This window comes from Saimiri boliviensis, chromosome 3 (assembly GCF_048565385.1).
Source record: "Saimiri boliviensis isolate mSaiBol1 chromosome 3, mSaiBol1.pri, whole genome shotgun sequence".
Classification (NCBI taxonomy): domain Eukaryota; kingdom Metazoa; phylum Chordata; class Mammalia; order Primates; family Cebidae; genus Saimiri; species Saimiri boliviensis.
Window position 1 is genome coordinate 5,297,492 of NC_133451.1, and position 23,050 is coordinate 5,320,541.

A 23,050-nucleotide genomic window follows, 5' to 3' on the forward strand; every position below is an offset into this window, starting at 1 on the left:
ATTAGCGTCTGCTGATGCAGTGGGGTGGGTCTAGGTTTGAGTCCTAGAGAGTTGGGTGTCTGAATCCCACTCACCACCCAGCCCCTTGCTGGCTTGGGATCCTGGGTGGGTCCCTGAGCCTCTGTGAGCCTCTATTTCCTTTTCTCTAACATGGTGGCCACAGTCACTGTCCTGGGGGATGCTGCTTATGCTGATGTTGCCTCTGGACAGGTCCCCCCCACCACTCCCTCCAGCCCTGATGGATGAGACAGGTGAAGAGCCATCGAGCTCAGCACCCAGCACATGGTAGAGCTCCATCGGGTAGGTCTCCGGAGCACTTCCGGAAGAGGTCTGGAGCCCCCCGACCCGTGTGTGTGTACCCCTGAGCCTGGGGGGCCTTTGCACTTTCTATTTTATTTTTTGGCTCTGGGGTTTTAGTTCGGCTCCGTATGCTCTTCAGAAGAGGGAGGAGCTCGCGTCCCTTCCTCTCTCTGTTTTATTAGTTCCAGGGACAGGAGACCCAGGAGACTTGTTTTCTGAGAAGCTTGATTTTTCCTTCTTTTTCCTCCTCTCCTATGATAACCTATTGACTTTAAGAGGGAATAATTCTCCATGCATTAGGCTGGAGTTCCCAGGGCTCACTCTATTTCTGAGACAAAGCCCTATACACCAACAAGCCCAACTGAGCTATTTTTCTCCTGGACAGGAGAGGATGCCTGGCTATCAAGGGAAATGGAGAACATCGCTGATTGGAAGGGATGGCCCATTTAGCCCCAGCTCTGTTTCCTAGCCCTCCTCAGGGCTCCACACTCAGGCTTCTGTTCCCACCAGGCAGGGGCTCCCGCCCCTCATAGTAATAGCCCTCAGAGGACCCAGCCACAGCCTGAATGTTCAACCATGGGGGAGGCCTGGGGATGGCAGGGGACTTCCAGGAGCCTGGCTTTGTTCTCAGAGAGCTGTCGGTGTTCAGAGTCTGCAAGGGCCCTGAACTAGATCACTTGAAGCTGGGGGGGTTCAGTACCCCAGTTTCCTCGGTCTCCTCTTTTGTGCTGAGCTGACCAGAGAATTCAGGGTGGAACCAGGAAAGAGACCAGGGCGCCTGTCCCAGGCTGGAGGAAGCATCACCCGAGAGCTCACCCCTGGAATCTGCAGTGGCCGGGGGCACATGCAGTTCTTCTTACTGCTGGCCTTGACCATGCCTCCACCTGGCTGCCCTGAGTCTGTTGGATGTTGCCTCTGGATGTCCCAGGCTGGTGAACTCTGCCTGTCCCATCCTGGACTCTCCATGCTCGCACTAAGGTCTGCCACCTCTCAGGGGACAGCATCCCCTTCACCAACAGCTAACACATCACCTAATCAAGGAATATCTTAACCATGTCCCTGGTCGCCAATTCATCATCTCTCACCTGGATGTCACCTCACAGGTGTCAGAAGCAGCATAGATGGCCATGAGATAGATATTATTTGAATGAACAAATAAGTTGATGCATGATGAATGCATGAGTGGATGGATGGATGGATGGATGGATGAAGGGATGGAGGATGGGTGGGTGGGTGGATGGATGAGTGGATGGATGGGTGTGTGGGTGGGTGGATGGCTGGATAGGTGGGTGGATGGGTGGATGGCTGGCTGGGTGAGTGGAGGGATGGATGGATGGATGGGTGGGTGGATGGATGGATGAAGGGATGGAGGATGGGTGGGTAGGTGGGTAGAGGTATGGATGAAGGGATGGAGGATGGGTGGATGGATGAAGGGATGGAGGATGGGTGGGTGGGTGGATGGATGGATGAAGGGATGGAGGATGGGTGGGTGGGTGGATGGATGGATGGATGAGTGGATGCATGGATGGATGGACGGTGGGTGGAGGGATGGATGGGTGGGTGGAGGGATGGGCAGGTAGGTGGATGGATGGGTGGTTAGGCAGATGGATGAATGGATGAATTGGTGGACTGATGAATGAATGAATCAACAGATGAATGGAGGGATGCATTGACGGGTGACCCTCCCTACCTCTCATTCTCCCTCACCCCATTTGTCTCCCAACTGCAGCAAGTGGACTTTCTTAAAAGATAGACATCTATAGCCACACCACCCTGAACGCGCCTGATCGCTTCTGATCTCAGAAGCTAAGCAGGGTCGGGCCTGGTTAATACTTGGATGGGAGACCACCAGGGAATACTGGGTGCTGTAGGCTTAAAAAAAAAAATTTTTTTTTTAATTAAAAAAAAATTTTTTTTTTAATTTAAAAAAAAAACAGATAGGCAAACAAACCAACTGGCACATCTGATCTCATCAACCCCCACAGGGAAGCCTCCAGGGCTCTGTGCCATCCTGTGTCCTTCAGCCTGGTTTCCAAGGCCCCCCAAAACCTGGGCTGTCCACTGCCATGTGCTGGCCGGCCCAGCCCTCCTTGTCCATGTAGGCCACCACCCCGCCCCCCCCCCATCAAGAGAGGCATCTCTTCCCTCCTGTGAATGGCCTGGCCCTGTGGGTCACTGGGCCAGTGACGGTCTAATGAGGCCTGGCCCTTTGTCCCTCCTAAGAGGGAAGAGGAACCATGGGTGGAGCGTGGGACACAGTGCTGCGCTCACAGGTGAGAACCTGAATCCCCACCCGCCCATCCTGAACAATTACTCAGCCCCTGTGAGCCTTGGTCTCCCCATCTGCAAAACTGGGCAAACACAATGCTGATCATTGCTCTGAGGATCAAGTCAGCGACTCCATCCCCATCAGCGTCTGCGGCTGCTGAGACACAGTGTCACACACTGGTGCCTTCAAACAGCGGAAATGTGTCCTCTCACAATTTTGGAGACTGTGAGATCAAAATGAAGGTGTCACCAGTGCTTCCCGACGCTCTGGGAGAGAGTCCATTCCAGGCTTTCCTTTTAGCTGTTGGTGTTTCCGGCTCGCAGGCGCTCCCTGTCCTGCAGCTGCCCCACTCCCCTCTGCCTCTGTCATCCTGGCGCTCCCCTCTTCCCTGTGTCTTCACGTCACCTACCCTCTGTCTTGTCTGTCTCTGAGTCTCTTCTCTTTTTCTTATAAAAATACCAGTTTGGGCTGGGAGCGGTGGCTCATGCCTGTCATCCTAGCACTTTGGGAGGCCGAGGTGGGTGGATCACCCGAGGTCAGGGGTTCAAGACCAGCCTGGCCATCATGGTGAAACCCCATCTTAAAAAAAAAAATACCAGTTTGGAAACGACCCTCATCTTACCTTGATTACAGCTGCAAAGACCCTATTCCCAAAGAAGGACACATCCACAGGGATGGGGAGTTTAGGACATGGACAAAGCTTTTGGGGGCCACAATTCAACCCAAAGCACAGCGTGTGGCCCCAGGAACAGAGCTGTCACAGTAATTGACAACCACTAATGATTTAAGATAGGGCAGGCAGGGCAGGGACCCCCTCGCCAGTGAGGGGTGAGGAGGAGGGGCTGCCAATGGGCTCCCAGGGGTTCCGAGCCACAGAGGAAGGCTGGGGTCCTATGTCTGTGGGACCAGGGCTAATCTGAGCTGCCTCTGAGCACCACCATGCACAGCTCATGCCCAGGAGAAGAAAGAAAACCTTGGGCGGGCCCAGAGGTCAGTAGGTGGCAGGGATGAGAGGCAGGGCCAGGGAGGGGTGGGGGCCGCACAGCAGGGAGCGGGCGGGGCCTCTGCATCCCAGAAGGAGTTTGCGGGGCTGAAGGCAGGGGTTCTGAGTGGAGGGAAGAAAGTGACAGAGAGAGTGAGAGAAAAAGAGAGGGAAGACAAGGAGGGAGAGATTGCCCTTCGAGCCCAGTGTGGTAGAGAAGGAAGCCGGCCACCCTCCGCGTGGGCTGGAGAGAGACCCACAAAGGGCAGAACGAAGCGCTGGACTGCGCGTTCTCACAAGCACTCAAAAGAGTTCACAGGAGGCGGACGTGGGCATGGCCTCCACAGGAGCCTGGGACTCAGCTCGGTCCCATGAAGCTGGGGCCTGGAGGGCAGGCAACGCCACCACACCGTGTTCCTGCTGAGGACTCAGGTTCAGAGAACTTGGGAGCCGGTGTTAGTGGATCCACAGCTCCAGGCAGGGCCCCCTGCCCAAAGCACAGGCTTCTGGTGTCTGTACAGAGCTGTCAGAGGGCTTTGGGGGGCAGTGACAGGACAGCACGGTGGGGGCCCTCAGGCCTGCAGCACGTCCTGACTCGGCTGCCCACTGGCTGTGGGGCCTGGGGGAAGCACCTTGGCCTCTCTGGGCCTCTCTCCCTTTCACCTGTGCAATGGCCCGTGAGCATCCTTACCCAGCAGGGCTGCTGTGGGGATTAGAGACCGAGGCTGACCTTTCATAAAAGCCTCGGGACATGGCCGTTCTTTGTCATGACCATACCACCTCTGCCAAGCGGGGGGTTTTGCTTTCTGCAACACTTTGAGCTGCTTACAGACCACATTTTCACTTGATTCATCGCTCAGTCCTGAGTGCTTGGCACGTGACGGTTCCCCACGAAGACACGGGCGAGTGAGCGGATGAGGGCAGAGATGAACTCATGGGGATTTTCATCCCAACCCTATGCTTCTCATATCCGGGGTCAAGGGTGCAGGTGATGGGTGGGTGGGCCAGGGTGTCCCAGGGCTTAGCCTTCTCCCAGATCACCAGCTTCACATAAAGCGTTTTTGGTGAAAATGTGTGTGTGATTTTAATATTTAAACCAACACTGATCTAGAATGAAGTAAGATGCAAATTCATATAAATTTTTCATAGAAAACATGACGTTTGGCAGAAATTCCACGCCTGGGCCAGCTCCTCTGGGCCGTGCCTCGCACTTCCTGTGCCACAGGGTTCCTGGGGCCAAAGCTGATATGAGCATTGCCCGGGATGTCTGGGGATTGTCAGGGCCCCCAGGGTCTCGGGTCAGGCCAGGACAAGAGCAGGAGCGCGAGGCCCAGGGAGTGCTGATTCCACTGCAAGACGGCAGAAATACGCAGGAGGGCATTTTGTAAGACAGGCTGGAAAGTGGTCTCCAAGAAGCTGTGAAGTGCTGCTCGGCCTGTCATTGTCGCTCAGTGGACTTCTAATAGTATTCACGTCTCTGCAAAACCTATCCATTATCCAGTAACAGAGAGGCGGACCTGGTGAGGCCTGCGCTCCTGCGACTGGCCCTCTCTTCCCGATCAGAGTCACTAGGGTCAGTCCTCTGTTAGCTGAAGGCTGACTCTGCCCCCTTTTCTTTTTCTTTTCTTTTCTTTTTTTTTTTTGAGACAGTGTCTCACTTTGTGCCCAAGCTGGAGTGCAGTGGTAGGGTCAGAGATCACTGCAGCCCCAAGCTCTCGGGCTCAATCCATCTTCCCACTTCAGCCTCCTGAGTAGCTGGGACCGTACATGCCAGGCCTGGCTATTTTTAATTTTTATTTTTTTATGTTGGCCAGGCTGGTCTCAAACTCTTAGGCTCAAGCAGTGCTGCAGCCTCAGCCTTCCAGCGTGCTGGGATCACAGGTGTGAGACACCGCCACCCTTTTCTCATTCTTTCTGCAAACTTGCAGCAGGGAGGTTCAGTTTCTCAGGCCCCACTAGACCCTCAGGGGTTCTAGAAGGTTAGAGGACTTGCTCCGGTTCACCTTTGCTCCTGGGCTCGGCAAGGGACCCGGGTGCACAGTAGGAACTTAATCGCCTCTGTCTTTATAAGACTGGGCAAAGGGAAGGGCTCTGTCTCTAGCACCACGCCCGCACACAGCCCAGTGCCTAGTAGGGCCTCAGCCCCATATCTGCTGAATGGGTGGGGTGTGGGTGTTGGGAGGGGCTCAGCGAGCCGGTTCAAGCTGCCCTCTCACCGTGGAGATGGCCAGGGCGCAGGGTAGACGGAGCCGAGTCAGGATCTCTTCCCGGAGGATCGCCCTGGGAGGAGACCAGGAGAGGCTGGGATAGTGGAGCAAGAAGGGGGACTGCAGAGCTGTCAGAGCCTTCAGTTCAGCCCCCTCCTCTAAGGGATGGGGAAACTGAGGCCCAGAGAGGGAATGGGATCTGCCCAGAGTTACACAGCTCAGCAGCCCCCAGACTGCGCCCGGTATGCAGTAAGGAGCCTCCGGTTTCTAGCCTCCAGCAGAGGCGGGTGGGCTGCGCTCGCACAGACACAGGGAGCCCCACCAGCTCGCTAGAACTTAGCCGCAGGGGTGCCTTGGGAGCCTGGAGCATAGCAAGGGATGCTCTAGGGTCTGGCAGACCTGGGCTCAAGTCCTCGTGCAAGGCTAAGAACCGCATGTCAGTGATTGCTTTTGTGCGATCTGCTGGCTGGGTGACCTTGGACGGCGCTCCAAGCTTCCCTCAGCCTCCATTTCCTGCTCTGGGTAACAGAAGTGAACAAACGGCACCCCTGAGGCGGGCCCTGCCCCCACCCACACATCTGAGTATGGGGACATCTGATTCTGGCCGAAAGCCCAATACCCCGAAAATGATCACCGAGGAGGTAGCTGAAGGCATCAAGAAACTACGAGTAGACACATTTCATGCGATGATCAAGGCCATTTCTGCTTCATATTCCATGGAAAGCTGTTTCCCAGCCCATCACGTCCATCTCTCCTGAGTTCTGCTTGAGTGCCAGGGGCCATGCCTGGCTGAGGAGAAGGGAAGAATCACACCTGGCCGCTGTCCCACAGTCTTCATGGTTTTCTCTTGTTCCCCGGGACCAGCCTGCACGCCCGAGTTTCCTCTCCTGCCTTGAGCAGCTTCTCTGGCTTGCCCCACTCCTCACCTGACATGTAAAGTCAAATTTGTTTTATGTGGAATGGTAACTGGGGTTTTTCTGCCTCTAAATGAATTTAAAACCAAATCAGCTTGAGTTCCCACTTGCTGAAGCCTACTATCAAACTGTGTGCCAGGCTTGATTCTGGGTACCATGTCTGCATTAACCCAGGTGATCCTTTTCAACCATAACAATCACGATTTACACACAAGGAACTGAGGCTCCGGCAGGGGAGGGGCTTGCCTACAGTCGTACCAATAGAGAAGGAGCAGCGGAGCCTCTGCCCGGGGCCTGTGCCCTCTGCTGCCCTCGGCCTCTCAGTCCACGTGCCCTCTGGCCCAGCCCCACTCAGCACGGGGCCCGTCCACACCTCTGCAGACAGGAGCCGATGTTTCATTCTCCAGAGGCAGAAGCGCGGCTGCCAGGAGCGTCACAGGGAAATCCATGCTGCCCTGTTGGTTAGATAACAGATCGCTGCCCTGCTTCCCATCGCTGATTATTCATTGGTTCCCTAAACACAGAGGTGTGGGCAGGCCATGCCAACCATGAGCAGCCTGAGCTGGGTCCCAGGGAACCAGGTAGGTGCAGGTCAGCAGGACCAGGGCAATGCCCCTGTGCCTGGCACAGCCGCCTGACGAGGCCTCTGCTCCACAGCCAGCCCTGTTCCTCCAAAAGACACAGCTCACCGGGCCACACATGTGAGGCTTCGTCACTGTGCAGCCAGTTCCTAACCTGCAGTCTCAGATGGCTCGCCAGGAGGGCCTCCGTGATTCCCCCTAAGAAGAATGGGGTGGGGTAACCTGTGGTGCCTGCCTCGGGCCGGGCCCTGATCCGTGCCCTTGACAAGGAACACCTCATTAATTCCATCAGCCTTACAGTGTAGACACGGCTACTACCCCCATTTCTCCAATGAGGACGCTGGGACAAGGCCGGTTAACACTCGCTCAAGGGTACAGGGCCAGTCTCAGACCCACGCACAGGGCCCTGTGCCCCAGCCAGAGAAGCCAGGGGCTCGGGCTCAGCCTCAGGGCAGCCTCTCGTCCCAGTTCCTGCTGCTCCCCGGTGCCCTGCGTCCGCTGCATGCTCAACCCCGCACCGCTACTGCCCTCCCTGCTCCCAAGTGCCTGCAGCATTAGCAGCTTTGGAAGCACCAAATTCAGGTTCAACGAGGCCCTTAGTGGGCCTCCTGGTGCCTCCAACCTGGGGGATCATGGTCTTACAGAGACAGGGTCAGTTTTTTGTGCTGTGGTAGGGAGGCGGGAGAGAAGTGAGCACAGCCCCAAACCGGGGCATCCAGAGCCCGACCCTGCCTGCACCTGTGACTTTGCTCCTGCTACCTGGGCTCCGGCAGGAATCAGGTCAGTATGTCAGCAGAAGGGGGAGGGCCCACAGGAGGCCATTTCCAACTGGGTGGCCGTGGGGTGAGCAGGACCCCACCCAGCCTCCCTCTTCCCAGCCCCACCCCTGTATCCCCTCCTCAAAACAGCGGCTGTGTTAGCCTCCCGTGGCTGCAGCAGCAAATCACGACGCACTCTGTGGCTTGAAGCAACAGAAATTCATTCCACCATGGCCATGGTGGGCACAAAGCTAAAGGCAAGCTGTTGGCAGGGCTGGTTAGTCCAGACGCTCTGGTGGCAAGTCCATTTCCTCAGCTTTTCCAACTTCTTTCCGGAGGCGCCCGCCTTCCTTGGCTTGTGGCCCCATCCCGGCCCCGCCTCAGCCTCCGCTCCATCTCCCAGCTCTCCCTGCAGCCCCGGCCCTCCTGCCACCCTCCACAAGGACTCTGTGATGAAACTGAGCTGAGCCCACCCAGACAACCCAGGAGAAACTTCCCATCACCACATCCTCCCCTTATTCCCATTTGCAAAGTCACTATTGCCATAGAAGCTGACATTCGCAGGTTCCAGGAGTTGGGACCAGGACATCTTTGGGGCTTCTCTTCAGCTGACGGTAAATGGCGACGTTGAGTGAGGCTCTGCCAGGCGCTCACCTGTCAAGCCCACCCTCAATCACTGCTTCCTTTACAGGTGAGATGCCTGTGGCTCCCTGATGGCGGGGACCTGGCAGAGCTGGACTGAGGACAGGGACTCCCCGGGACAGACACCATCCTCTACACCACCCTGCAAATCCAGTGTCTGCACCCAGGCCAACCTGACGCGGCTACTGCGTCTGCTTAGCAGCACGCACTGCTGTTTGTGACACTCACCCATTCACTCATTCATTCATCTCGTTCCTTTAAAGTCAGCTGAGCCTCTGTGCTGGGCGCAGGGCTACTGTCAGAAGCAATCCTGTACTCACAGTGATATTTCTAGCTCTGGCTCTGAAACCCAGCCCGCACCCAGGGATTCCAATGACCTGTCTCAGAGTTTATCTGCTTTTGAGACTGCAGACGCCTCCCCAAAGCTGCCTGGAGAGGAAGTTCTGCTGAGTGCCCCCCATCGGAGCTCCAGCCTTTGGCCTGCACAGAAGGCTCGGTGCAGCCTCAGAGCCCCTCTGCTGGCCCCTGCGCATTCTGTGTATCATCCCGTGGGCCCTCCCAACCACCCGCTTTCCAGGCCAGGAGACTGAGGCTCAGCAGAGGGCACGGCCACGGCCACGTCCTAGCTTGCTCCGTGCAGAAGCAGCTCTGTCTGACCTCGCGCTGTCTGGGCCAGCTTCCACGTGACACCTTCCCTGACCTCAGGGCCTCAGTTTCTCTTGGTTCCATTCCCGCCACTGTTGCCCTGCCCTTCACATTTCCAAACACAGATGCGGCCTGTGGGGCTGATCCTGGAGAGACTGTCACATCCCAGGCACCGGTGGACTCTCCTAGCTGGTGAACAGACAGACAGGAGCAGACTGTCCCCTGCATGAAGAGAAGGGCAGCAGCGGGAAGGCCACCAGGACCACGCTGGCTGGATGGACAGGAAGGTGAGGCTGCGCCAGGAGGTGGAGAACGTGGCCTCCTGCAGTGCTGGCGGAAATCTGGGGTTGTATGGGCCCTCAGCTCGGGCAGCGCCAGCCCTCAGCCACTCGCCTTTGTCTGGAATTTGAATCACAGCAACCCCAGGAAGAAGGGGTGACAGCCGACCGGTAGGCAGTGTCTGCTCCTGCTCCCACAGGGCTTGGGTCTTCTGGCAGGCGCAGGTCTCACCGCTGCTGAGCCTGGACAATGCCTTCCACCCTCAGCTTTGGGCTCAGTGAAGCTATGTTCAAATCCAGGCCCCAGGCCCCACCAGCTGTAAGAATGAGCAAATCTCACCTCTCGCCCAATTTTCCTCCCTGGAAAGTGGGATAATAATGCCCCGTCTTTGAGCCATTGTGGAATGGAGAGAGATCGGGCGTGTGAGTCCCCAGGCCTGGGGCTGGCTCAGGTCAACCCGCCGCTCTTCCCTACGTGTCAAGATGTGGCCTTCCATCAGGCACCTCTGTTTGTTGTCCCCAAGGCCAGGTCTCCCTCGCCTCCCGGCCACAGCCCTCCCCCCTCTGCATTCCAAGTCTGTCCATCTGGGAGCTCCTGCAGCAGAAATCAAGAAGAGGAAGCAAAAACAAAAACCACAGCAAAGCAACCTGCTTTAGGAAGAGAAATGACATCCCATAAAGAAATGCGGCTGAGGCCACCAAGACAGCCCCATGGAGGCTGCACGCCCTCAGCCCCCCGTTTCATGGACTGCTGCTGCTAGGCCTGTGGGCTCAGCAGAGGCTGCCGAGCTCCAGTGCGCCCAGTGCCTCTGAGCCCATGAACCTGCCACAAGGGCAACCAGTGAGACACGCCAGCACCCCTGGAATATCACCATCCCCAGAATATCAGCGTCCCCCACGACGCTCCAGCACCCCCGGAGTATCACCGTCCCCCATGACACTCCAGCACCCCCGGAGTATCGGCGTCCCCCACGACACTCCAGCACCCCCGGAGTACCACTGTCCCCCACGACGCTCCAGCACCCCCGGAGTACCACCGTCCCCCACGACGCTCCAGCACCCCCGGAGTATCACTGTCCCCATGACGCTCCAGCACCCCTAGAGTACCACCGTCCCCCATGACACTCCAGCACCCCTGGAGTACCACCGTCCCCCACGACACTCCAGCACCCCTGGAGTATCACCGTCCCCACGATACTCCAGCACCCCTGGAGTACCACTGTCCCCCATGACTCCCTTTCTGGGATGTCTTGTTGATTCACAGACGTTCTCGCAGACTCCAAGTGGCTCAAATGTCTCCTTCAAAGTCACCATTAGAGCCGAGCACAGGGGCCTGTGTGCCCACCTCATGCCAAGCACCACACAGGGGCTCTGGGTCCCTGATTCTAGAGCTCACGATTCTCTGTGCAAGATCCCATTTGAGGAAACTGAGGCACAGGGAGTTGAGCTGGGATTCGAACACTGGTCTGTCCAGGTTTCTTTGTGTGACCGTGAACTGTTTGCTGAATGGAGTCAGGTTCGCAGGACAGCTTTGCCCTGGTGCCTCTGCTGACCTCACTCTGGCTCAGCGGGGTGGCTCAGAACACAGACACACATTTGCAGGAGGGGTCCCCTCACGGAACACAGTGGGTAACCTTGGAAAGACCCCTCTCTCCTACCGTACAGCCAGCCAGAGAGCAAAATCAAGAAGTTCCCCCAGATCCAGACAACAGCAGAGAGCTCAGATGAAAATCACAGCCCAATCAAAACCAGATCAACAACTAATTTCCGAAGATCGGGCCTGCTCAGCACTGCCTTCCGAGGGCTCTCAACCCAAGGCAGCTGCGTCTCTCTCCGCTTCCAGGCCCGAAACTCCTGCCCGCTATGCCCTGATGGATGCGACCCCCCCGCCCGGGAGAAGACACATGTGCCCCAGGTATGCAGATGGCACCTTCCTCCAAAGCCTGGCCTCTGGTTTAAAGCACAGAACCGTGTCAGGTGGCAGTGGGAGGGGTGGCAGCGAGAGCTGCGAGGGAAACATCTCACGCTCCGGCCGGTCCAAAGCAGGAGCCAGCAGGCAGGGCGGCAGTCAGGGCAGCAGCCCCCTTGCTTTGCAGAGTGAGCGGTGCAAGGCAAGAGCCGAGTTGCAGCCAGAGCGGCGGCCGCCCCGGCAGCACCTACCTTCCGTTTATTGGTCGGGCAGATGTAGAAGTTGTCGATGATGGTGGTGACGCCAGGCTGGAGGGTAAGCTTGGTGTAGGACGTCCCGAAATCCGACGACCTGGGGGAATGAAGGGACAGTCGTCAGCCATGTTCCTTCCGGGTACAGCCTTCATTGGCTCACATGGGGTCCAGTCCCTGCCCTGTGCCCGTGCAGACAGAGTGCCCCAGACACCCTGAGTGCTGCCTGGGGGCAGCGCACCACCACAAGGCAGGAGAGGAGACTGGGCTTTCTCAGGGACACTGGAGGCCGCGCGCAGGTGTGGAGTGCAGCTGTGGAGCGTAGGTGTGGAGCTCCAGAGCTCGGATCCAAAGTCGGGTCCTTCTGACTCCAAATCCCAGCCAGCCACTCCTCACCGATGCCACCTATGTGCCGGGCACCTCTAGGTCACTGTATGCATCTCACAGATGATCAGAGGCGCCCCCGAGGGGGTAGTTCCCTGCCTGAAATCCCTCAGCTGATAAGTGGCCCACTCAGGATTGACGCTGGCCCGTCTGATTTCAGGCCGATGGTCTGTGTGCAGGCAGGACAATCGCCAGCTGCGCTGAGGCGTCCCTGTGACCTGCCTGCTTGTCTCTTTCCCTCTCTGGATGCTGAGCTTCTCCAGGGAGCCCCATCCTCCACCCTGGCCACCACCTGCAGCACAGGACGGTAGGGGACCACAGGCAGGTGCCGGAGCTCGGGTGGCTGCTGGAAATCAGACCCCAAGCACTGTGCCCGCCCGGGAGCAGCATCTGGTGGGTTCGTGCTGGGAGATGGGGCTGTTCGCTCAGTACCGCCTGGGGCAAGGCCCTGCTGGCCACATGAGAATCTGGGGGTACACTGAGCTTTAAAGTGCCTTGGCTCCCCAGCAAGAAGAGGAGAGAAGCCACAAGGCAACTTCATATCTGCTGTTTGGAAGTTGTCCGTGCATCAGGACATGAAATTAATTCTCCATTGAAGATTAAGTTCCCAGAGAGAGACCCTAAAACCAACACCTCTTCTCATCACCCGTTAAAATACACTGGGATTGCAGAATACACCTGAGTGTGCTGGAGATCACAGAGGGGCTTGGGGAGGCATTTCCCACCTCACCCCTGCTCTATCAACGCAGAGTCCAGACACGGACCCAAGGCGGGGAGAACAGAGTCAGAACGCGGGGCTGTGGGGCTCCTGCCATGGGCACTGTGCCTCGAGGGGCTTCCCCATGTCTGATCACTGCTGAGACACACTGGGGGCAGCTGAGCTCGGGGACTGGGGGCAACTCCCCAACTTGGGCGAGGAGGGCTTGGGCTGGAACCAGGAGCTTCAGTGCTCCTGCGTCAGACCCCAGCACCTGGCTCCAAGCCCAGCCTGTGTGGCCTGACTGTGAGGTCAGTGTTCTCAGACTCACCCAGTTTGTCCCGTGGGGGCCGAGGGGACTGGCCTGGAGCTGCTTTAGTATAAATACCTCTCCCCACGGGGACCTATTTAATGCCCTCCTAGAACACATCCTTGGTGGTTTCTACATGGAGGTAATTCCTTCCTAAATCTTCAAGTGAAACTGAGGCTCCAGGAAAATGGCCTGTTTGTTTATCATCTCTGGGCATGGTGGCCATGTGGCCACAGGTCCCCAGAATTTGTGTCCCCCACAGGCCTCGGGGTCACAAGGTTCCTCCTAGGCCAGGACAAAGAGCAGACCCCCAACCCCCAGCCCACCAATTCCCAGGGGTCAGCTCTTCCCCAGGATGGCGGGGGCCTGAGGACCCGTCTGGCCTCTGTCTGCTCCTGGCCGCCCCAGGGAGGACTGGGCTGGAGCGAACAAAGAAGCCCCGTGGAGGTGTCATTAGGGCGCACTCACTCTCAAACCTCAGAGAATTGATTTTCTTTTGGAAGGACGCAGAGAGAGGCCCATTAGCAGAGGATCGATCTGATCCAGAGACCCAGAAAATTCCAGGGCCCTTGCAGAAACCAATGAATGTGTTTACGAGCTTGACGCAGGGGAAGCCTCCCCTTCCTTCCCCACCCCCCTGAGCCATCTCCAAGACCTGCCCATCGATTGATTCTGCCTCCCAAATACCTCTCAGTCCCCCCTTCCCTTCACTCCCGGGACTGCTCGCCTTAGCCCAGCCTCCAGCCGGCGTCAGTCCTGCTCACCCACGCGGGACAGAGGAGCCTGCTCACACCTGCAAGCCCCAGAGCTCCTGCCAGGCGTGGTGTGCAGCAGGGAGCCCGTGAGCAAGGGCCCTGCTCTAGGAGCGTCACTTCTAGGAGGGGAGATGGGGTGAGGCAGATGGACGATAAAGAAAGCAGCAAAAACACGGCAGCATCAAATGTGATGAGGGCGGGAAGGACAGTCAACAGCGTGGGGGTGCGGGTGGGGAGGGAGGGGCGGGGGCCGCTGGGTTTCAGAGTGGTAGAAAGGCCCTTCTGACAAGGTGATGTTTGCGCAAAGCCCAGAAGGAAGGAGAGAGGTTGTGCGTGGCCGGGAAAGGCATTCGGATGGAGTTGAGAAGTGTTCTCCAAATTCCTGTGCACCCAGAACCTGTGAGTACCGCCTAATTTGGATACAGAATCTCTGCAGATACAATAGTTATGATGAGGCCGTGCTGGATGAGGTGAGCCCTGGGTCCCGTATGACTGCTGTCATAAGAATTTGGAAATTGGGACACACACACACACAGAAGCCCGCACAAAGACGAAGGCAGAGAGTGGGGTGACTAGGCTGCTGCAGGCCAAGGGCAGGAAGGATCCCGACAGCCACCAGACACTGGGAGAGAGGCAGGGAGCACAGGCTCCCTCAGAGCCCCCCAAAAACCACTCAGACTTCTGACCCCGAGAGAGAGATCACCACGGTGGTACTTTGTGATGGCAGCTGTGTTCCAGGTACGAGGGCCCTGAGGACAGGGAAGGCGGGTCCATTTAAAGCACGGTCCTGGCTGGGCACAGTGGCTCATGTCTGTCATCTTAGCACTTCAGGCGGCTGAGGTGGGCAGATCACCTGAGGTCACGAGTTCAAGACCAGCCTGGCCAACATGGTGAAACCATGTATTTTCTCAACTAAAAATACAAAACTTAGCTGGGCATAGTGGCAGGTGTCTGTAATCCCAGCTACTCAGGAGGCTGAGGCATGAGAATCACTTGAACCCGGGAGGTGGAGGTTGCAGTGAGCCAAGATCACACCACTCCAGCCAGGGTGACAGAGCAAGATTCCATCTCAAATAAATAAATAAATAAATAGCAGCTGCAGGGGCCTAGGAAGCCCCTTGCCCTGCAGACACTGCAAACCCAGTTCCTCAGATATCTGTGACTCCCAAGTCCAGTTCCTGCTAGATACTAGGGACATTGGTTCAGCCATTCACCCATTCATTCCCTCTACATTTGTTTAACTTTTTATGCTTTAAGGCCCACACTGTGAGCCTAGGAATCCAGATTCATCACCTCATTCATATTCCTTCATATGACGTGTGCATATGGAGTACTTGCTCTGTGTCCCATCACTACACTACACAGAGGGTGGAATCCATGGGCAGCTCGGACACTATCCCCTGCTCTCATGGGGGTGACAGGCTGGTTGCTATTGTGGGGAGAGAGAGATGAGAGAGAGAGAGAGAGAGAAAGAGAGACAGAGAGAGACAGAGACAGAGAGAGAGAAAGAGACAGAGAGACAGAGACAGAGAGAGCACAACCAATCAGACACTGCAGCAGAGAGCAGCAATGGTGACAGGCACGTCCAGAGCCCTGGGGGACACCCGGGGAAACATGAAACCGAGGGCATCCGGGCGCCATCCTCGGCCCCCCAGGCTGCCCCCACTACCAGGTCTAATCCATCACCGACCGGATGACTTTTCCTTCTAAAGCCTTTAAATCCCATCCCTGCATCTTCCTGCCTGCCTTAGTCTGGGTCTCTTCCTCTCCCGTCCATGCACAAGGAGCTCCTGGCAGGAAACCCCCAGGCTCAGAGGCGGGGCGATAACACTGGTGGGCTGACTTCACAGCGGGGGGCAGGGAGGGGGCTGTGAGGTTCCTGTGGCTGCTGTAACAAAGGCCCACAGACTCAGCAGCTTAAAACCAGCCACATTCATTATCTACACTTCTGGAGAGCGGGAGTCTGCAGGGGGTCTTATGAAGGTGTGGGCACTGCCTGGAAGCTCCAGGGGATGACCCACACCCTGCCTCTCCAGCCTGCTAACGACCTCCTGCAGTCCCAGGCCCAAAGCCCCTTCCCCCACCGCGGAATCTGTCACTCCACTCTGCTTCCCATCACAGCGCAGACTGCCACCGTCCCATGTCCCTCTGGCTCCCTCCTTGTGATTACAAAGGCCCACAGGATAATCCAGGATAATCCCAAAATCCTTAATATAATCCATCTGCAAGGTCCCCTCTGCCATGTAAGGTAGCAGAGTCACAGCTCCTGGGGATTTGGAGATGGATGTCTGTGGGAGGCGTTGCTCGGCTGAACACAAGTGTGCATTTGAGCCGGGTCCAAAGTGTGTGTGGGAGCTGGTTCAGAAGCAGTGTCCCAGAATGGGCTTCGAGAGATAGCAGGGCGGCCAGAGGTGGGTGTGGCAGGTGACTCCCAGGGCCACAGAGAGGGCTGGACCCGTGCTGTTGGGCAGTACCATGGACCCGCAGGACCGTCCACCACTAGAACTGTAAATTCATTCAAATCGAGATGCCCTCAGACTGTGAAATATATACTGAGTTCAAAGACTTAGCATTACAAAGAATGTAAAATATTTCTTTATAATGTGGATATTGATTACATGTTGACATAATCTTTTGGCTATATTGAGTTAATTAAAATCTGATTAAAATTAATTTTACCTGTTCTTTATTTTAACCCATAGGCTTTATTTCTTAAAGCACTTTTACGTTCACAGCAAATGGAGTAGAAATGAGAGTTCCCATTCACCTTCTGCCCTGTTAGAGACAGAATGCTTGTTCTTAGGTACTGCAAGGAAAAAACAACATTCGGACAATAAGTTTTCTCAGCAAGGCAATTTTACTTTCTGCAGAAGGGGTGTTTCTATTAGCCATCTTGTCACAAGAGTGCAATGAACAAAGGAAAGGCAGGCATATTTATTCTTTACGCACTGGGTCCTTACTGCTGTGTCTGATCTCTGTTGGCTGGAGCCAGACTTCACAATCTAAACTAAACTAGACTAGCTAACAACTTAAAACTTTTCTAAATAGGTAAAGGCAATGTAGAACAAAGGAAAAGAGGAAGTCCAAATAAGGAAGGGGTGTAGGCTGCGAGCTGGGACATGCCTGTGAGCACATCCAGTACAAATATCTTGGTTAAAGTACAAGGACATAGAATGTACTACATGCCTGTGAGCATGACCAGAAGCTACACAACCAAGATGCTTGTTCTAAGTCCTTTTTTAGGCAACTTCCTCTTTCTTGTTTGTTTCCTATTTAGAAAAGTTTAAGTTGTTAGCCAATCAAGTTTTAACCTTAGATTGTGAAGGCTAGCTCCAACCCACAAAGCTCAGACACAGCAGTACAGTTCCAATGCATAAAGAATAAATATGCTTGCCTTTCCTTTGTTCATTGTATGCTCCTGGCAAGATAGCTGACAACGAGTACCCTTCCTGCAGAAAGTAAAATTGTCTTGCAGAAAAAACTTTTTGTCTGAATGCTATTTTTCCTTACAGTACCTAAAAACAAGCATTCTGTCTCTAACAAGCCCCAACCCATACAGCAACCCCACCTGTACACCACCACCACCATCAGGGCCCCCAACTGAGACTCACTTGCTACAATCAGTGAGGCCACCCTGAGGCATCATTACCATGAGAGTGCAGAGTTCATGTCAGGGCCAGCCCTGGGGGTTGTATACTCTACAAGTCTGGGCACATGTAGAATGACAGGCACCCCCCACTGCCCCAAGAATCCTCTGTTCTCCCCCAATTCGTCTCCCCGCCCCCTACTTCCTGGCAACCACCAATCCTTTTACCATTGCCATAGTCATGCCTTTTCCAGAATGTAACCCACGTGGAATCCTAGCATTCACAACCTTTTCCTGTTGGTTCCTTTCACTGAGTGATAGCTATTTAAGCTCCTTCCACTCCTTTCCATGCCACCTGCTTCTCTTCACTTTTTTGTTGTTGTTGTTGTTGAGACAGAGTCTCTCTCTGTCACCCAGGCTGGAGTGCAGTGGCATAATCTCTACTCACTGTAACCTCCGCCTCCTGGGTTCAAGCAATTCCCTGCTTCCGCCTCCTGAGTAGCTGAGATTACAGGCTCACGCCACCATGCCAGGCTATTTTTTGATTTTTTAGTAGAGACGGGGTTTCACCATCTTGGCCAGGCTGGTCTTGAACTCCTGACCAGGTGACTGAGGAGGGGCAGGTGACTGAGGAGGGGACAGATGACTGAGGGGACAGGTGAGGAGGGGGCAGGTGACTGAGGAGGGGGCAGGTGACTGAGGTGGGGACAGGTGAGTGAGGAGGGGCAGGTGACTGAGGTGGGGACAGGTGACTGAGGAGGGGGCAGGTGACTGAGGTGGGGACAGGTGACTGAGGAGGGGACAGGTGAGTGAGGAGGGGACAGGCGACTGAGGTGGGGACAGGTGACTGAGGAGGGGACAGGCGACTGAGGTGGGGACAGGTGACTGAGGAGGGGACAGGCGACTGAGGAGGGGACAGGTGAGTGAGGAGGGGCAGGCGACTGAGGTGGGGGCAGGTGACTGAGGAGGGGACAGGTGACTGAGGAGGGGGCAGGTGACTGAGGTGGGGACAGGTGACTGAGGAGGGGACAGGTGAGTGAGGAGGGGCAGGTGACTGAGGTGGGGGCAGGTGACTGAGGTGGGGGCAGGTGACTGAGGAGGGGACAGGCGACTGAGGTGGGGACAGGTGACTGAGGAGGGGACAGGCGACTGAGGTGGGGACAGGTGACTGAGGAGGGGACAGGTGACTGAGGAGGGGACAGGTGAGTGAGGAGGGGCAGGCGACTGAGGTGGGGGCAGGTGACTGAGGAGGGGACAGGTGACTGAGGAGGGGACAGGTGTCTGCAGGTGAGGACAGGTGACTGCCGAGGTGGAGGAGAGAGAGGAAGGACAGGTGACTGCCGAGGTGGAGGAGTGAGAGGAAGGACAGGTGACTGCCGAGGTGGAGGAGAGAGAGGAAGGACAGGAAGTTCAGTTGGCGTGTCTTGGGCCTGCTGGAGGTGTCGGGCTGAAGGAGCAGACAGAGGGGACCCCAGGTGACATGAAGATGGGGTGACGCTGCTCTAGTGCTGTGCTGCTTGGGGGAAGGTGGAGGGCTGGGCTGGGAGTCAGGACAGCCCCTGGATGAAGCAGTTGGGGGCTCTGGGCTCATCCACCTGCTGCTGCTCCCTGGACAGCCCACTGTGGATCTTTGCATTAGTTTTCTTCTTTGAGGCATCAGAGCATTGGAATCAGGCATCTTTGGGGACCCCATTAACATAAAAGGCTGTGACCACACACCCTTAACCTGCAGGCACCCCGCAAGTATCCCTGTTGTCTGGCCTCCCAGACCCCTTTCGAGAGACCAGAAAGGGATCCGTTCTTCCCGGAAGCCTCTTGCCCTTACTGCGTTTTCCTAGTGAGCAACTCGAGAGTCTGTCTCACTGCCTTCTTTCCTCTGAGTATCTGCTTCTCGGATAAGTAAGTGTAGCCATGATGATACCTAATGATGAGGATTTCCTGCAGGGAGCAGAGCTGGAGAACGCCAAGCGGGTTTGCCCGGCCTCTGCCTCTCCCTGCGCTGTGTCAGAGGGAAAGAGGACCCGAGATAAGCCCCTGCTCTCTGGAACGCGCTGGGTTCCTGTTGCAGACCAGGGGTCCCCGGGGGACAGGATCCTCAGTGATGGATGGCCTTGTCTCTCTATGGGAGTGCGTTTCTCTCTGCAGTGCATGCTCTAAGCCTAGACTCTCGGATCCTGGTTAGAAGACATGAAACGCAAGCCGTGGCAGTGGGGCGGGGAGGGGCAGACAGCTCAGGGTGCCGGGGAGGCCAGACCCGTGGGAGAAGAGATGTGGGTAGGAGGTGCCGCCACATCCCACTTTCTGGGGAAAGAACAAGGCTGGCCGTGCTGCTTGTCTGGTCATTATTCTAAACTCTCGACGTCCTTCCTTCAGAAAACATGCAAAAACCCAACCCCACACCAGCCTGCTGACCACTTCCTGTGTGTTTTCAATGTTGTGCAAGCAGACACGGTAATTCTAGTGCCATGATGGGAAAGGCAGGCCAGGGCGTGGGCTGAGGTCACGGGCTGCTGTGCAAATACCACAAACCGGGTGGCTTGTCCCCTCATGGTTCTGGAGTCAGAAGTCCAAAGTCAAGGTGCTGGCAGGGCCCCGAGCTCCCTCTGAAAGCTCCAGGCAAGGATCCTCCTGCCTCTCCCAGCTGCTGAGGGCTCCAGGCGTCCCTCGGACTGGGGCTGCATGATGCCACTCTCTGCCTCCATCTTCACGTCGGATGTAGGGCCACCCTAAAGCCAGACTTTCACTCCATCTTTAGCTCGTTACATCTGCAAAGGCCCTGGATCACCCCTGAGGATCCTCCAGGACACGGATTTTGGGATGACTCTATTCACTTCTCTCCAGGCAGTTGCACTGACTGAGCATCTATTGTACACGAGGAAGACTCTGAATCAGCATCTCACCTTCCTGTTTCAACCTCCGTGTACCCCCAGGGAGCTCCTGTGTTTCAATGAAGAAATGGAGACAGGCAGCAGTTCGAGTTTGAGACAGTGGGAAGCCCCATGGGCCCAAGGAGGGAAGGGACCCTTGCTGGGACCACTGGGGGGCACTGCAGGTTTAAGTGTGTGGCTCTGGGGAGCACGGTGGAGCAGGGAGGGGCCTGTGTGACCCAGTGACAGGCTGAATGTCTGCGGGGCGCCGGGCTCAGTGCTGGGCGCTGGACACAGCTAGGGGTTGGGAGTCCAACCATGTGAAAGTGGCCTGTGGGCAGGGGTGCTCGGGGCTTGTCAGCAGGGTCAGCGTGATGGAGGCCGTGTCCCGCTCAGTTGCCGCCCCAGCTTGTGGTGGGCTGGGCAGAGGGAGAGAAGGGGGCCTGCCACTAACCTCACATCAGACGGCTGGGCCTGTCTCTCAGCAGACCACCAGAGCACAGGACCCTCAGATGAACCCCACACCCAGCGCTACACCTTCTGAAGCCCAGGCAGGTCTCCCGGATGGAGTGGGAAGCCAAGCCTCTGCTGGCCAGGCACACAACTGGCACTTAATAAATGCTTGCGTGATTCCTTTGGAGGTGCTCTGGGTGCCAGACCTGAAGGCCATGTGACCTTAGGTGAGCGGGTTTCCCTCCCTGGGCCACAGTTTCCCACTGAACATGTGGGAACTGGGTTTGAGTGTCTGAGTCTAAGCAGTGGCGCGGACACTCGTGGATCGGATTCCCGCGCATCCTTCCGTCTCGGTCCTAGTGACTCCTGAGCCTGCCCCGCCGGGGAGGAATTCTCCCTGGAATCTCTGGATGCTGTCAAAACCCCTGGGAGAGCTCAGCCTGTGTGGAAGGAAGAAAGCGAGGAAACAGAGGGAGGAGGGAAATAGGAAGGGGAAGAAAAGGGGAGAGAAAGGGAGAGGGATGGGGGGAGGAAGAGGGAAGAGAGAAGAGGGGAGGAGGGAGAAGAAAGAGAGGGAGGAAGGAGAGGGAGAACGGCAAGGATGGGGAAGAGGGAGAAAGGAAGGAGGGAGGGAGGAGGGAGAAAGGGAGGAAAAGGGAGGAGGAGGAGGGAAGACGGGGGAGGAGGGAAGAGGGAGGGAAGAGGAGGGAGAAGAAAGAAGAGAAGGATGGCGGGAAAAGGGAGGAGAAGGATGAGGGAAGAGGGAGGGGAAGACGGAAGAAAGGAGTAGGGAAGAAAGAGGGAGAAAGGAGGAAGAGGAGGGAGGAGGAGGGAGCAGGAGGGAGGAGGAGGGAGGAAGAGAGAGGAGGAGGGGGGAGGAGAGGGGAGGAGGGAGAAGGAGGGAGGAGGAGGGGGGAGGAGGGGGGAGGAGGGGGGAGGAGGGGGGAGGAGGGGGGAGGAGGGGGGAGGAGGGAGGAGGAGGGGGAAGAGGAGGGAGGAGAGGGGAGGAGGGGGGAGGAGGGGGAAAGAGGGGGGAGAAGGGGGGAGGAGAGGGGAGGAGGGGGGAGGAGGGAGGAGGAGGGAGGAGGAGGGGGAAGAGGAGGGAGGAGAGGGGAGGAGGGGGGAGGAGGGGGAAAGAGGGGGGAGGAGGGGGGAGGAGAGGGGAGGAAGGGGGAGGAGGGAGGAGGAGGGGGGAGGAGGGGGAGGAGGGGGGAGGAGGGGGAGGAGGGGGGAGGAGGGGGGAGGAAGGAGGAGGAGAGAGGAGGAGGGAGGGAAAAGGGGAAGGGGAAGAGGGTGAGGGGTGAGGTCGACAGTGCTCACTGAGCGTCTCCCCTCTCTGTGCCTGGTGCTGTCCCCCAGGGGACCTCTCCAGCACTCAGTAGCTCCACCAAGTTCTTTAACTGCACCCAGCGCCTCAGGAGGTAATCAATCCAATCCACATTTATTCCAATTAAAAATAAGAAACCAGAGTCTAAAAACGGGCAAATAGAAACATGGAAGGCGACCGCAGTTGGAAAATTGCTGTTTGCAAATCGGCGGCCTAATTGCTGAGTGTTTGTACATATTCACTTTTAAAAAATGATTTAATGAAGCCATTTTCCTCCTCCGTAATTACTCCATCGGCGGGGACATATGCCCACCCCTCCTCCTCGGGGTGAGGCGCCCCTACTCTCCCCACTCCACTTGCCAACACAAGACGGAAGCCACACGCACGTGTGAAAGACAGCTCCCACCTGCGAGGCTGGCGCTTCTGTCCACCCGCAAGCCCTGGGTGTGGGCGAGGCTGGCACCTCTGAGACTTAGGTTTTTTATCTGAATAAAGGGTTAATGAAGCAGACCGATTGATTCCAGAGGTCTGTGTAGAACGCACACGAAGTAGGAACGGCGTGGTGGGCAGTGGCATTGCCCTCATCACTGTGCCACTGGAGGGAAGCCGTCACGCTCTGGCTTGTCCCCTGCTTACGGCATGGACCACTTCCTGCTCGAAGGTGCAGCTGCTGTGGACATGTGTGTCCCTAACAGCCGAGAGGCTGCGTGCCAGCATCTGCTCTGCGTTTGGCAGCTGGGAGGCCCCCTGAGTGGACCCCAGAACCCCTCTCGAGGGTGCGTGTATGCACATCTGCACTTTACATGTGGGGAAACTGAGGCCCGGTAGGAAAGGGACCTGCCCAAAGGGACGGGAAATGGGTAGCAGGCCCCAGACCGGAACCTCAGACTCGGCACAGGCGACACAGATGTGTTTTCCCAGCAGAATTCCTTCCA

At 56.7% G+C, this 23,050-nt stretch overlaps 1 protein-coding gene and 1 pseudogene across 7 annotated transcripts in view; one reads left to right on the forward strand and one right to left on the reverse strand.

Moving 5' to 3' along the window:
- SORCS2 (sortilin related VPS10 domain containing receptor 2) overlaps positions 1-23,050 on the reverse strand; it is a 556,267-nt gene that overhangs the window by 209,396 nt on the left and 323,821 nt on the right. For all 7 annotated transcript variants that reach the window (XM_074395857.1, XM_074395856.1, XM_074395854.1 and 4 more), the window contains exon 3: positions 11,737-11,836. In XM_074395857.1, coding sequence (XP_074251958.1) covers positions 11,737-11,836 — 100 coding nt within the window. The remainder of the gene's footprint in view (positions 1-11,736; positions 11,837-23,050) is intronic.
- LOC120363781 (5S ribosomal RNA) lies at positions 2,056-2,174 on the forward strand (annotated as a pseudogene).